Source organism: Passer domesticus, chromosome 13, assembly GCF_036417665.1.
Source record: "Passer domesticus isolate bPasDom1 chromosome 13, bPasDom1.hap1, whole genome shotgun sequence".
Classification (NCBI taxonomy): domain Eukaryota; kingdom Metazoa; phylum Chordata; class Aves; order Passeriformes; family Passeridae; genus Passer; species Passer domesticus.
Window position 1 is genome coordinate 221,707 of NC_087486.1, and position 12,247 is coordinate 233,953.

At 52.8% G+C, this 12,247-nt stretch overlaps 1 protein-coding gene across 2 annotated transcripts in view; it reads left to right on the forward strand.

Moving 5' to 3' along the window:
* DPYSL3 (dihydropyrimidinase like 3) overlaps nucleotides 1-12,247 on the forward strand; it is a 26,914-nt gene continuing 14,667 nt past the window's right edge. The window contains exon 1 of one of the 2 annotated variants that reach the window (XM_064387628.1): nucleotides 1-330. In XM_064387628.1, the coding sequence (XP_064243698.1) occupies nucleotides 25-330 (306 nt within the window). In that variant the 5' untranslated portion in view covers nucleotides 1-24. Of the gene's footprint in view, nucleotides 331-7,532; nucleotides 7,691-12,247 lie in introns of those variants that run through there. The other variant, XM_064387629.1, reaches the window with a different exon arrangement.

Consider the following 12,247-nt stretch of genomic DNA (forward strand, 5'->3'; position numbering starts at 1 on the left):
TCCCGTCCCGGCGGCGCGGCGGGGATGGCGGCGGACGGGCGGCGCGACGACGAGGAGCTGCCGGTGTACCTGGCGCGGCCCGGCTCGGCGGCGGTGCCGCGTCAGAAGCGCGGGGGGCTCTTCTGCAACGTCGAGGGCGCCTTCGAGAGCAAGACCCTCGACTTCGGGGCGCTGCGCGTTGGGCAGCGCCGCGCCCCGCCGCCCACCCGCCCCGGCCCCGACCCCGACCCTCCGCCCGGCGCGGCCCCCGGCCCCGCTCCGACCGCTGGCGGCCTCCTCGCCACCTCCGGTGAAGAGCGGCTCCAGGACCCAGCCCCCGCGGACGACAGGGTAGGGCCGGCGGCGCGGCGGGGCCGGGCCGGGGCAGCGGGCGCGGGCCCCGGGCGGGTCTCGGGGGCGGTGTGGGGCCGCGGCTGGGTCCGGCCGCCGCTCGGCCCCGGGCCGGCGCTGGAGGAGCCGCTGGTGGGCTGCGGGGGCTGCTGCGCCCCGGCTGCCCGCAGCTCCCCCCGGCGCGGCACCGTCGCGGCCGTCCCGGGGCGCGGAGCTCCGCCCGCCGAGCGGCATCGGCGGCCTCGCCGCGGCACCGGCACACTCGGAGTCGCTGGCTCGGTTTGCGGCAGGAGCTCTTTTATACTTTTATGAAAGAATAGCTACTCCCGCGCCACCGAACATGGAAGAAAAACAAAACCGGGGGATTTTGGAGCTGCTGTTTCAAACCAGGCAGATCCTTGTCTCTCATGGACACAAACTAGAAGTACCACACCAGCAGTGGGGGGCGGCACATTGATCTGGAAATTGACAGCGTTGAAGGTATCACTAGGCACAAAGTTTCTCAACTTACACCAAAGTGAAAGTGATAAACTAATCCATCCAGCTCCACAGTATAGTCCTTCTGCTGGAGGGTGCGATGGCTTGCTCTGCTTGTTCTGGTCCTATTTGCACTAGCAGTTGGGCAAGAAGATGATTAGGTTAATAGTGTTGAGTGAATATCTTGTTTGGGATTTCAGTGGTCCTGTGGCTCATTTTTGCATCAGGCAAGTAAAGCTATTCGCTGTTGTTGGTCAATGAGTTTGTTAGGAGCTGAACTTTTTAATAGCCATCTTAAGGTCACTTTTTTGAACTGTGAACAGGGGCAAACCTCCTCCCACCTCCCCATTTTTGAAGATGAAATAAAAAATCACCTGCATCTTAGCACAGAGAGGTGTAGTGATTGTCTTGGCGTTCAGCAGAAACCTCCACTTGGGTCTAGAGTGCAAACCCTGATAAACAGCAGACACTGGTGATCTGGAAGCCTAACCTCACTAGCATGAGCCTAGTGGAAGCACGGCAGTGAACTGTGGTGACTTGAGCTGTGCCAATTTTGGAGAAAAGCATTAGGCTGTCCTAAGTGTCCACTGTCATCTATAGGAATGTCTAACCAGGCAATGCTTAATTTGAGCTTTCTTCATTGCACTTTAATTTCTTCAGCCTCTGCTTTTTGTTTTCTTACTGGCATGGTTCTCAGTTCATGTTCTTGAGCTTTTCTCCTTTACAGCTGTTTTACAGAGTCAGGAACAAAATTAGCATTATTCCTGTCAGTATCAACCTTGTCCATGTGGTTTAAGTAGCAGCTGCAGAACTAACCACTGCATTAACAATTTTATGCTGTTGCTTGTTGGAAAAGGAGCTGAAGCTCCTGACAGCCTGTCTGCATGCTTTGCTGTGAGCTTTTCTTTATTAGCTGTGCCAAAAATGAAAAAAAATGCCTTGTTCCCTTTTAAGGTCTTATGTAGACCCTTATCTCCGGTGTTTTGTAGCTGAGGATTTCCTTCAGCAGCTCCTCTCTTCCTGATGATTTCTGCCTCTATATTTCTTCCTCCGAGGCCTTCAGCTGATAAGCATCAGGAAAGTAGGGGTCAGTAAGTAACCCCTCTTGTCTGCACATCTTGCCTAAAAGGGTGGGCAACTTCATACATGTGTTTTTGTGTGTGCATGGCTAGAAGGAACTGTTTGTATGACTTGGTACTGTGGCTTTCAAGCTTTGGGTGACCCAGAATAGGACAGTGCAATGGGAAATGAGCTGTGCACACTGAGCCCCATTGCCTGCACAGCCATGGGGAGTTTCCCTGTGTTGGACTCTGCAGATTCAGGGCACACAAAGGCACTTTTGTCAAGGCAAAATGAACTTTGAATAATTTCACAGATTAAGAAACGGTGAGAGAGCTCGAGTCATCTACTCTTGCCCAAGCAACTTGTTTATTAGAGAAGCTGAAAGTAAGAGATTTACCTGTGTCCAGGACAACAGACAGAGATCTGTCTTCTAATTTTTGCAGTGAGCAGTTTATTGGAAGTACAACAGACCAACACACCTTTTTTTTTTTTTGTTTGTTTGTTTTCCTATAATGACATTAATTACAATTAAAACCCCAACATTTCCACAGGGAAACAGCTCCAGTGAATAAATGCCTGGTGATAACACGTGGTGTCATGCAACTGGACAGCATAATACAGACCCAGGCACATGGTCCAACCTTGCTTTGTTTTATCACAAAGTCTATTGGAAGGACAAAATCTTGGCTGTATATTGGAGCGCACTGAAGTCATAGTGGGGATGTAGCTCAAAGCAATTGGGAGCTGTACCTTTGCTCTGTCAGTGGGAGTTTCAGCTTTGCCAGTGGATTTAGGGTAGGGGCCCAGGGGACTACTGTGGAGGCCGTGGCTGTGGGGAGCTGCCTTTGTGGGCTGGTGGGCTTCCTCAGGAACAAGAGATGTGTCCTTCAGGTGCTCTTTGCTCAAAGAAGGAAGTTCATTTCCCTGCTACTGAGTTGTGCTGCAGCAAGAGTTTTGGCCACACAAGACTTAAGATTTGGAGGAGCAACACTGGGGAGCCAGATTCTGTGCTGATTGCGCTATTCGCAGAGACCGTTTTTAATAAGAGTGATTTAAGTCAGTGCAGGTTTTCATCAGTAGTAGCCAGTGTGGACTCTAGCCTTCTAAAGTGTCCTGTAGTTTTCTCTGAGAGCTGTCATTTGTTTAGCCATTTGTTTAGCCAGAGTGGATTACTGTGTTCACTTACTATCATGAAGTAAAAAGAGAGTTTTTCTGTAGGTCACAGACAACACCCTCTGAATTCCTGTGGCCAGGATGTTCCCAGGAGGCTGGTGATGTGTGTACAGGTACTGGAGGGCTGAAATACTACACATCCACAGAGCCAACAGGGCTTTGAGGAGTGGGGAAGGAGCCTTACACTTTGTGCCTGGTGCCTGGGAAGGTTAACCAGAAGCCTGTGGAGGCATCCTCCACGTTCCTCCTCACTGCTCAGCCATGCAGAGACCCTGCGTTTTCACCCTCCTGTGCCGTCACACAGGCAGGAGCACGTGGTGCTAACCCCCAGACACTTGGTCCTTCTTGCTGCATGGTTCTGCAGCTTCAGTTGTCATTTCCAATGCAACTGGCTGGCTGTGGTCCCACAAACATGGGATTGTGGCTTCACCTCAGGCTGGGGCAGCTCCATTGGCTGGGGAGGAAGGGGAAAAGAAATGCAAGGGAAACTAGTGGGCAGTGAAAGCAGGCAAAGAGTTTGTCTCCTCCCGAAGACCAGCAGGAGCCAGTCCTTTGCTTTTTCCTGGTGTGTGTGATACCACTTGATATATAACTTGTGATACACCCTGGAAATACAGGCAGGGCTGTCTCAAATGGAGAACAAAGCTTGGACTAACTTGATCCTTTCTTAGTTTTTCTGACACTTGTAAAATGTGCTCTGACTTCAGTATTCAGCTTTTTGGTTTCCAATGCCAGCAATTTATAGCAGGAAGACCAAGCCAACAGCAGTCTGTGGCTCAGGAGGCAGCTTGGCACAACCTGAAGTTGCAGTTGTGCACTGCCCTTAGCAGTTTAAAATCCTGAATTTGTGGAAGGAATCCTAAAGCACTTCAATAGCATTAATTCATCACCTCAGTATCACCCCATTCAGCGTCTGTGTTTTGGTTTTACTTGTTCTTTTTATAAGAGAATAATTTGGAGTTACATCATATCTGTTACTTTTACAAACAATAGGAACAAATCCAGTCCACTGAACTAGTTCCTGCATAACAAATGCAACAGTTAAACTTGCCTTACAGTTTGTGGAGTTGAATACTAAATACTCAGGTTTTTATTGAAAAAAAAATCCCACATATATGTGTTTGTGTTTTTTAAGAAATCTGATGCCTGAAGCACAGCAGTAAGAGTCAGTTCTTTGGCTCTCATGCTAGGACAGAGGTTATTGCCAGCACTTAAGCAAAACTGTTGAGTTTGTTATCCCACCCCCCTGCTTAAGAAGACAGATATTGGATTCCATGGGAGTTATGCAGCAGGGCTAGATTGCCAGAGAAGTTAGGGATTTAGTTAAAGAGTTCCTGCTTGCTGCAAAGATCTTATGTTTTACCACAAAACTTACCCTAGCATGGAAGTAGTTTGATTTTTCACACTACCTTGTGGCAATAGTCCTTGGTTTCCTCGTGTCCTCTTTCTCAGCTTTGGGTGGTCACGGCTTTGGAAGTGGCTGGTCCTGGCGTGTGGGCAGTGCAGTGGTGGCTGGCAGGAGTAGGCTCTGGGGCACCTGGCCACTGCATCTGGGGCACTCAGGTGCCAGGCCAGTCCTGCGCTGCCAGGGTTTTGATATGATGCTGTGAGCGTTATTTGGGCTGATGTGGTCTTGAAAACATCATGCTCTTCTCAGGACATGTTGGTCATTATGGAATTTGTAAGCAGAAAAGAAACTGGGTTTTGCAGCCAGGTATAGAACAGCCAGCCAGCCCTGCACTGACAGAAAATTTTCAGCCTGCTTGAAGCAGATATTTCCAGGAACATGGCAAGGGCTCTGGGTGTGCAGGAACTGTTCTGGGGGCACAGGACTTCCCACTTTGGTGCAGGGATGGTGTTTCTGTCCCTTGGATTCACTGCCTCTGAGGTAACTTAACCCCTGAAAACTCATCTGCTAGGAGAGCAGAGGGGATGGTTTCGTGCAAAGAATAGGTATGGGAGGAGGAGATTGTATGCATGGGGACAGGCTGGCCTGGCAAATCTGCTGAACATTATGACATTTGAGCCCAGATAGTTCCATGACTGGTGATAGCCACTGAATGTTGGTTGCGCCTGTATAAGCGTCATTGGTCACAGACACATAGGGCTGGTGGGATCTGCTTTTTACCTTTGCATTAGAGTGGGGTCAGACGCCTCCTGGTCCCCAGAGAGGGGGGCTGAGCCAGGCTGCTGAGCATTGCTGGGCCACAGTCAGAGCTGCGTTTGTTTTGGTGCCAAAGTCCTTGCAGCAGCATGGGCCTTCTATTCTGTCTTCACGCCACTGGTGCTCCTCACCCTGCTCTTCTCATTTGTGGCTGTCCACAAACACCTGGAGCCATGAGCAGCTTTTGAGCTCTGGGGCATGCCATTTTAAGTAACTTTCAGATTGACCATGCTTCTCATGGGGAATATTTTAAAGCATGTGAGTAGCGCCTCACACACTGCATCTGGAAGAGATCCTATGGAAAAAGTTTTTTTCTGTTTTGAATGTTTTGGGCCCAGGGCAGGGTGTTTGATTGTATTTGTGCGAGTGTCACATAGCAACCATGAGGAAAGCACATCTCTTCAAACTAGGGATCTGAAGTCACTGTGGCTGGCCAGCATCCAGGGGGCTGATGCAAGCTTGGCTCTTGAAATTGTCCAAATGTTGAAGTCAGCAGCATCTGCATAGTCATTTATCTATTATTAACTAATTAACTGCTGCTGTTTCTGTTACTGAGTCTAGACAAAGTTCATGTGGCACCACCAGGCATGGGGATACTCATAAGCTTTCCAGAAAATGTGTGAGTGAAGTTTTGGGAGTTTCGGTGATGGGAGTTGAGGCTGTTTCTCACCCCCCAGACCCAGCCAGCCTAATTTCAGTAGAGACCAGGACCTGTTATTGATGCATTGCAGTGTAGTGACAAGAATGGTGTGGTCAGGTACCTGATCTTCTCCCCACAGGCTTTTAGTTGCAGAGGCTCTGGCACAGCACTGCTCCCCTGTTCTCTGTCTGGTGCCTGCAGACATGCCCTGCCATGGATCTGCCAGAGAGGGGAAGGTTTCCAGCCATCTCTTGCTGACTACAGGGGTGCAGCAGCTCACCAGCAGTGGCATGGTGGCTGGGACAGGGAAACAGGAGGGCCAAGCAGCCCTTAAAATTTTGTCAGTATTCTCACAGTCCTAGTAATAATAAATAAGTTGTTGAGTATCTGCTGGCTTTGACTTCAAACTGGTGAAAGGTTTTTGAGTTTAGAATAAATAGAAATTCAGTAAAACTAGCCAAGAACTTCAGCCCAAGCACACAGAGTAACAGACTCAGTGGGTACTAAAAGCTTTAGGCAGGGTTACTGCAGAGCACATGGTACTGACAGTCCGTGCTGCTGTCACCCTCTTCTCTCAGGGCTTCGTAGCAGTCAAGGTTGGCTGCAGTGTCGGGAGTTGTGCTGTGAGATGGGGATGAGTGAGGGGATGTGCTGTGAGATGCCTGTGCACACACTGGTGAGCAGGGTGCTTGTCAGGCCCCTGGTTGTTAGGTTCCAGTTCAGAAAGCAAACTGGAGGGAGGGTTTTGCGTTGGTCACCCAGGTCAGATGGCTTGTTTTTCTGCCAGGAAGTAGAATTGGATTTACAGCAATGTCCTTGCCAGGCGTGGCTGTAAGATTTTCCTAGTGGAGCTGCCTGGCAGCAGGATCTGTAGGAGCATCTTGCTGATGGTGTTCAAAGCTCTGTGCAAGAGTGGAATCGCAGCTGGAGGAGAAAGCAAGGTAGAGGGTGGCCATGGGTCTTAGGACCTGCTGGCAACACAATGGATTGTGGCAAGCAGGAAACGGTAGACAAATTTGTCCCATTGTGGTACAGCTCTTGCTGGCATGGTCCTGGCCAGCTGTGGGCCAGCTCAGCATCCTCTGTTTCAGCACACGCTGAGTACCTGCAAACAATTCCACCATTTACACCTTCCTACCAAAGTCACAGCAGAGGAAAGGAAATAAGTCCTTGGAAGAGTCCTTGCCAGCACTTGCAATGTTTGTGTTGCATGTAGGATTCCTGGAGCCAGATGTGTGGTGTATTTTATTATTTTTTAATGTTTCCAATTCTTGTGCATGTGGAAGAAAGTTGAGGTGTGATGCAGGCGCAGCCTGTTCTGTTACAGACCTGTTCATTGCCAGTGCTACATGGAAGGTCTTGGCCAGCACAGAGCCCTGACCGTGGCCGCTCCCGTGGGCGATCCCTGCAGGCTGGGTGGAGACGCAGAGCGGACAGCATTGGTGCCTGCGCCGGAATCGGTGCTCGGTGCTGGTGCCGGTGCGTGGTGTCAGTGTGTCCGTGCTCGTTGCCAGTGCCTGGGATCGGGGTCGGTGTCGGTGCCCGGGGTCGGTGCCGACATCTGCCGGGCGGGGCGGGGCCGGGGCGGGGCCGGGGCGGGGCCGGGCGGGGCCGGGCCGGGGCGGGGCGGGCGCGGCGGCGGGCCGGGCGCCCCCTGGCGGCGGCGGCGGGCGGCGCGGTGGGCGGGGCGCGGCGGGCGGCGGCCGTCCCGGTGCGGCGGGCGCGGGCTCGGTCTCGCCTTTGTGAGGAGCGGCGCGGCGGCAGAACGGGCAGCGGCGGCGGGTCGGGCCGGACCGGGCGGCGTCATGTCGTACCAGGGCAAGAAAAACATCCCGCGCATCACGGTGGGTGCGGCGGGCGGGGCAGGGCGCCCCGTGGGGCGGGGGGAAACTCGGTGCCGGCGTCCGTCGTTGCGGGTCGGCGGCGGCGCGCAGACAAAGAGCCGCCGCCCGCGCAGGTGCCCCGGCCCCGCTGGTGAGCTGGGCTGGGCAGAACCCGCGCCCCGCGGGCTGCAGCGGCTGCGGTGCTCGGTGCCGGCGCTGCCCGATGCCGGTGCGGTGTTCCCGTGCGGGGCCGGAGGGGGCGGGCGGCTGCTCCAGCCTCCCGCAGGGCGCTCCCCGCGCTCGGTGCCCCCGCCCGGCAGCTCCTCGGTCTCGCCGTGTCAGGTGCGGCGGGGCCGCTGCGGCGCTCCGGGACCCGCCTGGCCCGGCCCTGGAGCTGCCGGAGCCCCGGTCCCACCGGTGCCGTGGCGCTCCCTCTGGGGCTCTCCTGCTCTGAGCTCTGCCTGGCAGCTCTGCTCCACGGCTCGCCCTGCGGAAGCCGCAGAGGGTTTGCTCCTGGGAAGGCTGGCTGGTCTTTCATCTTGTTGGCTTTTTTGCTGGCTTCATTGTAGCTCCTGATTTTTCTATTGAGGACAGTTCTGGCCCTTTGAAGAAAAAGGAAAAGCAAAGCACTTGACTTCCATTATTCTTTTTTACAAATGTGAACAAAATGCTCTCAAAGAAGCATTAAGATCTTGACCACTGTAAAGAGAAATTCCTTTGTCAACCTAGATTAAGATGCTTTCACAAGCAATATTATGGCTTTACACATACTGCCTTTTCTCTATCCTTAGACCATGATGGAGACACCCCAACTGCTGCTGCAGGTGGGATTTCTCTCATTCTCAGGGGCTTTTTCTTTATTATATACTTTATCAATATGCAGAGCTTGTGTCTGCTCCTCTGGGATCCAATGGCAGCTCTCTCCCCTCAGTGGTAACAAAATCTTCCAAGCTGCTTGATTTATCCCTATTAAATCCTTTGCTTTTTTTTTCTGAAACTGAAAATGCTGCACTTCTGTCACCCAAGCAATAGGCAGATTGGGCTTTCATGAAGGATGTATTGGAAAACTGGGTATTTGTACTTGCCAACAGCTATTGTTTCAACTGCCTAGTGTGTTTCTGGAGATGCAGAAACAATCCCTCCTGGTTCCTCTTGTACTCAACAGTGCTACAGTCAGTATTTTTAGTCAGTTTCTGCCAGTAACATCTGAAAAATCAGAGTTTGCCTATTGTATTTGTTTGCAGCATTTCTCATCTTTTCCAGGACAGCCATTTTAGTGGAGAGGCCAGGAGCACGAGCAAGTGGTGCATGTGTTAGTGTGAGATAAATTTCTGTGCGGATTATTCCCAACATGAGTTGTAAAAGCCTGGTCAAAAGCTGTATGTGACAGGGTGACAGGCCAGACTGTAGTCATTGATGGAAGGCTGGGAAGTACAGGCATGTCTGTCAGTTGTGCCGTGGAGGAAACACAGGGAGGGGAGTTTAGCCAAAGCTTTGCCTTTCTCAGTGATGGCTCCATCAGCTTGGTATGGATGTGTTGCTCCTCACTGTCTCCTGCTGTGCACCATGCATCAGAGACCACTAAACACCGTATTACTTTTCACATGTGCTGATTCTAGGGTGCCCAGCTCAGGAGAATAGCAATTTCAGATCTTGTGTGTCTGTTGAGAGACTTTTTATTGGTTCCTTTTCTTTGGCTGTTTGGAAAGGTAATCAAAGCATTTCCCCTCTTGCAGTATGTTTTCCGGCAGGAAGAGAGGTGGAAGACTAAAATCTTGTTCTGATTTTACAAAATACCTGTTAACAGAACTGTTGGTTGAATCAAAATTACTCAGTCTTTGTGCTTTTGTCATAAAATCCTTTCCTAGGCCAGGTAGACTGGAGATCCCATGTTTTTTCTTGATGTGAGACATGCCCACCCCAATTCCCCTGCCGGAGCCCACAAGCATCATCTCTGTGATGTGGGCTTAAAACAAGGCGGTCCAGTATGGTGTTGGCCAGTGTGTTGTATCAGGTACACATGGGGAAGGAGGCCTCAGTTAGTGACTAGACAGGCTTTGGTGAACTGGTAGCTATCAGTATGTAATTTCTAAGCCACAAACCGTAGGGAATCACAGTGTAGCTGGCAGCTATCTCTCCCTGTGACACTAGCCAGGGCTCTTCCATGCTGTTGTGTGGTGCATTAGTAAGGAGGAAACATAAGCTTCTGATGAAACACCTCTGCAATTAGTGTCTCTGCTTTTACAAGGGGAAAAAGCAGTAAAACCATACACCTCCTGTGCTCCCCTAATTATGCCCTTGTGCTTTGTAAACGAGGTGAGCACTGTTCTTGGCTGGGTTCAGCAGCCTTCTGGAAGTGCTGCCTGCCTTTCTTTCTGCAGCATCACTCTGAAGACCACCTGATGCTTTGGGATCTCAAAATAACCAGATGATGCTTAAGGGCATCAGGAGCAGAGTGTGAGCATGAGGGAATGGGTAATGGGTTTGAAAGCTTGATCGCAAATGCAAACAGGCAGAGAGGCAGGGAGAGTTCTGCATCAAGGCTTACCAGCATGGAGAGGTGTTGAGGGCTGATGGTGAATCTGGCAGGTTTTGGCAGAGCTGTGCTGGAGGGAAAGCTCCAGGCTTGGCCTCGTAAGCATCTCTTGTGCCTACGGAAATGTATCATCACAGAAGGCACCACACGGGTGGCAGGTGAGCTGTCGCTGGCTGCCCGAGTGCTTTGGAGGCACTGGGGGCCAGGCCAGTGGGCACGGGAGGTCAGTGCCAGTGTCAGGCAGAGCTGTGGGCAGCATGTCGTGCTCGCGGCTGCTTTGGCGCCCTGTGCCCAAAGGCTGTGCTGGGCAGTGGCCGGAGCTCGGGCACTGGCCGTTCCCTCCCTGGCCATGCCCCCGTGGCTCCTGCTGCAGGAGGGCTTTTCCCTCTGCTCACGGGCTGATGACACAGCCTGACACTGGCTGGCAAGAGCTGTGGTGGGTGTACAGAGGCACAGTGAGCCCTGATATGGGAACAGTGCATTTATTGTGGTCTGGGGCTGCTCTGGTAGCATGCACTGAAGAAGCCTGGCTATTAAGTCAGACTCATTTCCTCATAACTGCTTCATTCTCTTCCTTTCTTGTTTCCCTGCCTCTTGACACCTCGGTGCACTCCTGAACGATACCAGAGCCTGTAGGCATGCATGGATTTTCCTTATTCAACTTAGTTGCATTTTTTTCCTTGCAGTCAGTGGGTGGGTGCTGGTGCAGTCCCTTCACTGTTGGGTGGATACGGTGGGTTCTAGCAGTGCCTGATCTCCTGAATGGATGCCTTGTTTGTGCTTCAGCCACTGGGGATCTCTCAAATTTTTGTACTGACAGTTAGCACTGAGCAGCCCTTCACATCTACCACAGAATGACCTCTTGTGAGTGCGGAGCAGGCATATTTCTTGAGCTCATATTAACACTTTATTCAGCAGCTGTCAATGTGACAGTCTCCTGCACCTGTGCCACCTCTGCCTGACTCCCTTGGCTTCCTCCGGTCTGATGTGCAGGCCAGCATCAGTATTTGCTGATGCTCCCACACTAGTGAGAACCAGCTCCAGGAATTCAAGAAAGTGAGCTGGAGAGGGCAAGACAAAAAAAATGGAGGGCTGTTAGTGGATCTGGGCAGAGAGATGTTTTTGTTATCGTGTCTGTGCTCAGGGCCCTCAGCCCCAAAGCTGAGCATCACCCAGCATGTGTCCCATGGGAGAGACGTAGCCAGCTGTGCTCTGTCCCAAGCGCTGGGGCTGCCCAGGCAGCGCACACCAGCTGTCCTTGTGCCTCCGCTGCTCGTCAGAGGCGGCTGTGGCGCCCAGGTCGCTGGTCAAGATCAGGATCTCTGTGTGCTCCTGGAGTGCACGATGTCCGAAGGAGCTGTGCATGGGGGGCTGTGGCTGCCCTTGCTTCCAGGCCGCCGTTAGCACAGCTTGGGCAGAGCTCTGCCCGTGTGTTAGCTTGGGTCAGGGAAGGAGCGGGACTGACCCCGGCTCGGCTTGTTGGAGAACCGGGAGCAGCTCAGCTGGGCCCTTTTCCCGGTGGGAGGGAGGAGCGGCTCGGCTCCCCTTGGGCTGTGCTGGGCGGGGGAGGCAGATCCCCCTTGCCGGGGTGCCATCCGTCCGCAGGGCCTGGGGCAGCCCCGCCGGGCACTGCGGGGCCCGGGCTGCTCCCGCGCCGAGCTGCGGCGGGGCGAGCGCGCCCGCATTCCCCTCCTTCCCCACCCAGTTCCTTTGTCTCCGCTGCGTGTGGATGAGATTGCTGTAAAAGCGCACGCGGGGCTCTGGGCTTTGGCTGCTGCCGGGATGCAGGAGTATTCTCTGCATCCTTCTGTTGACAGGAAGGAAATGCAAATGCCCATCATGGTGGCGATACTTCAGAAATGACCCCAAGGGCGGCGGGTGGAGAGCAAGCCTATTTCCCTGCAGGGCAATTAACCATGCCAGGGCGTCACAGGGTGAGGCTGGCATGTGAGCCCTGCTGAAGGCTCTGGTCGGCCTTTGTCCAGGCTCAGACTGTGGAAAGGGAGTGTATTCACATGCCAAAACCTGAGCTGTGGGCAGCA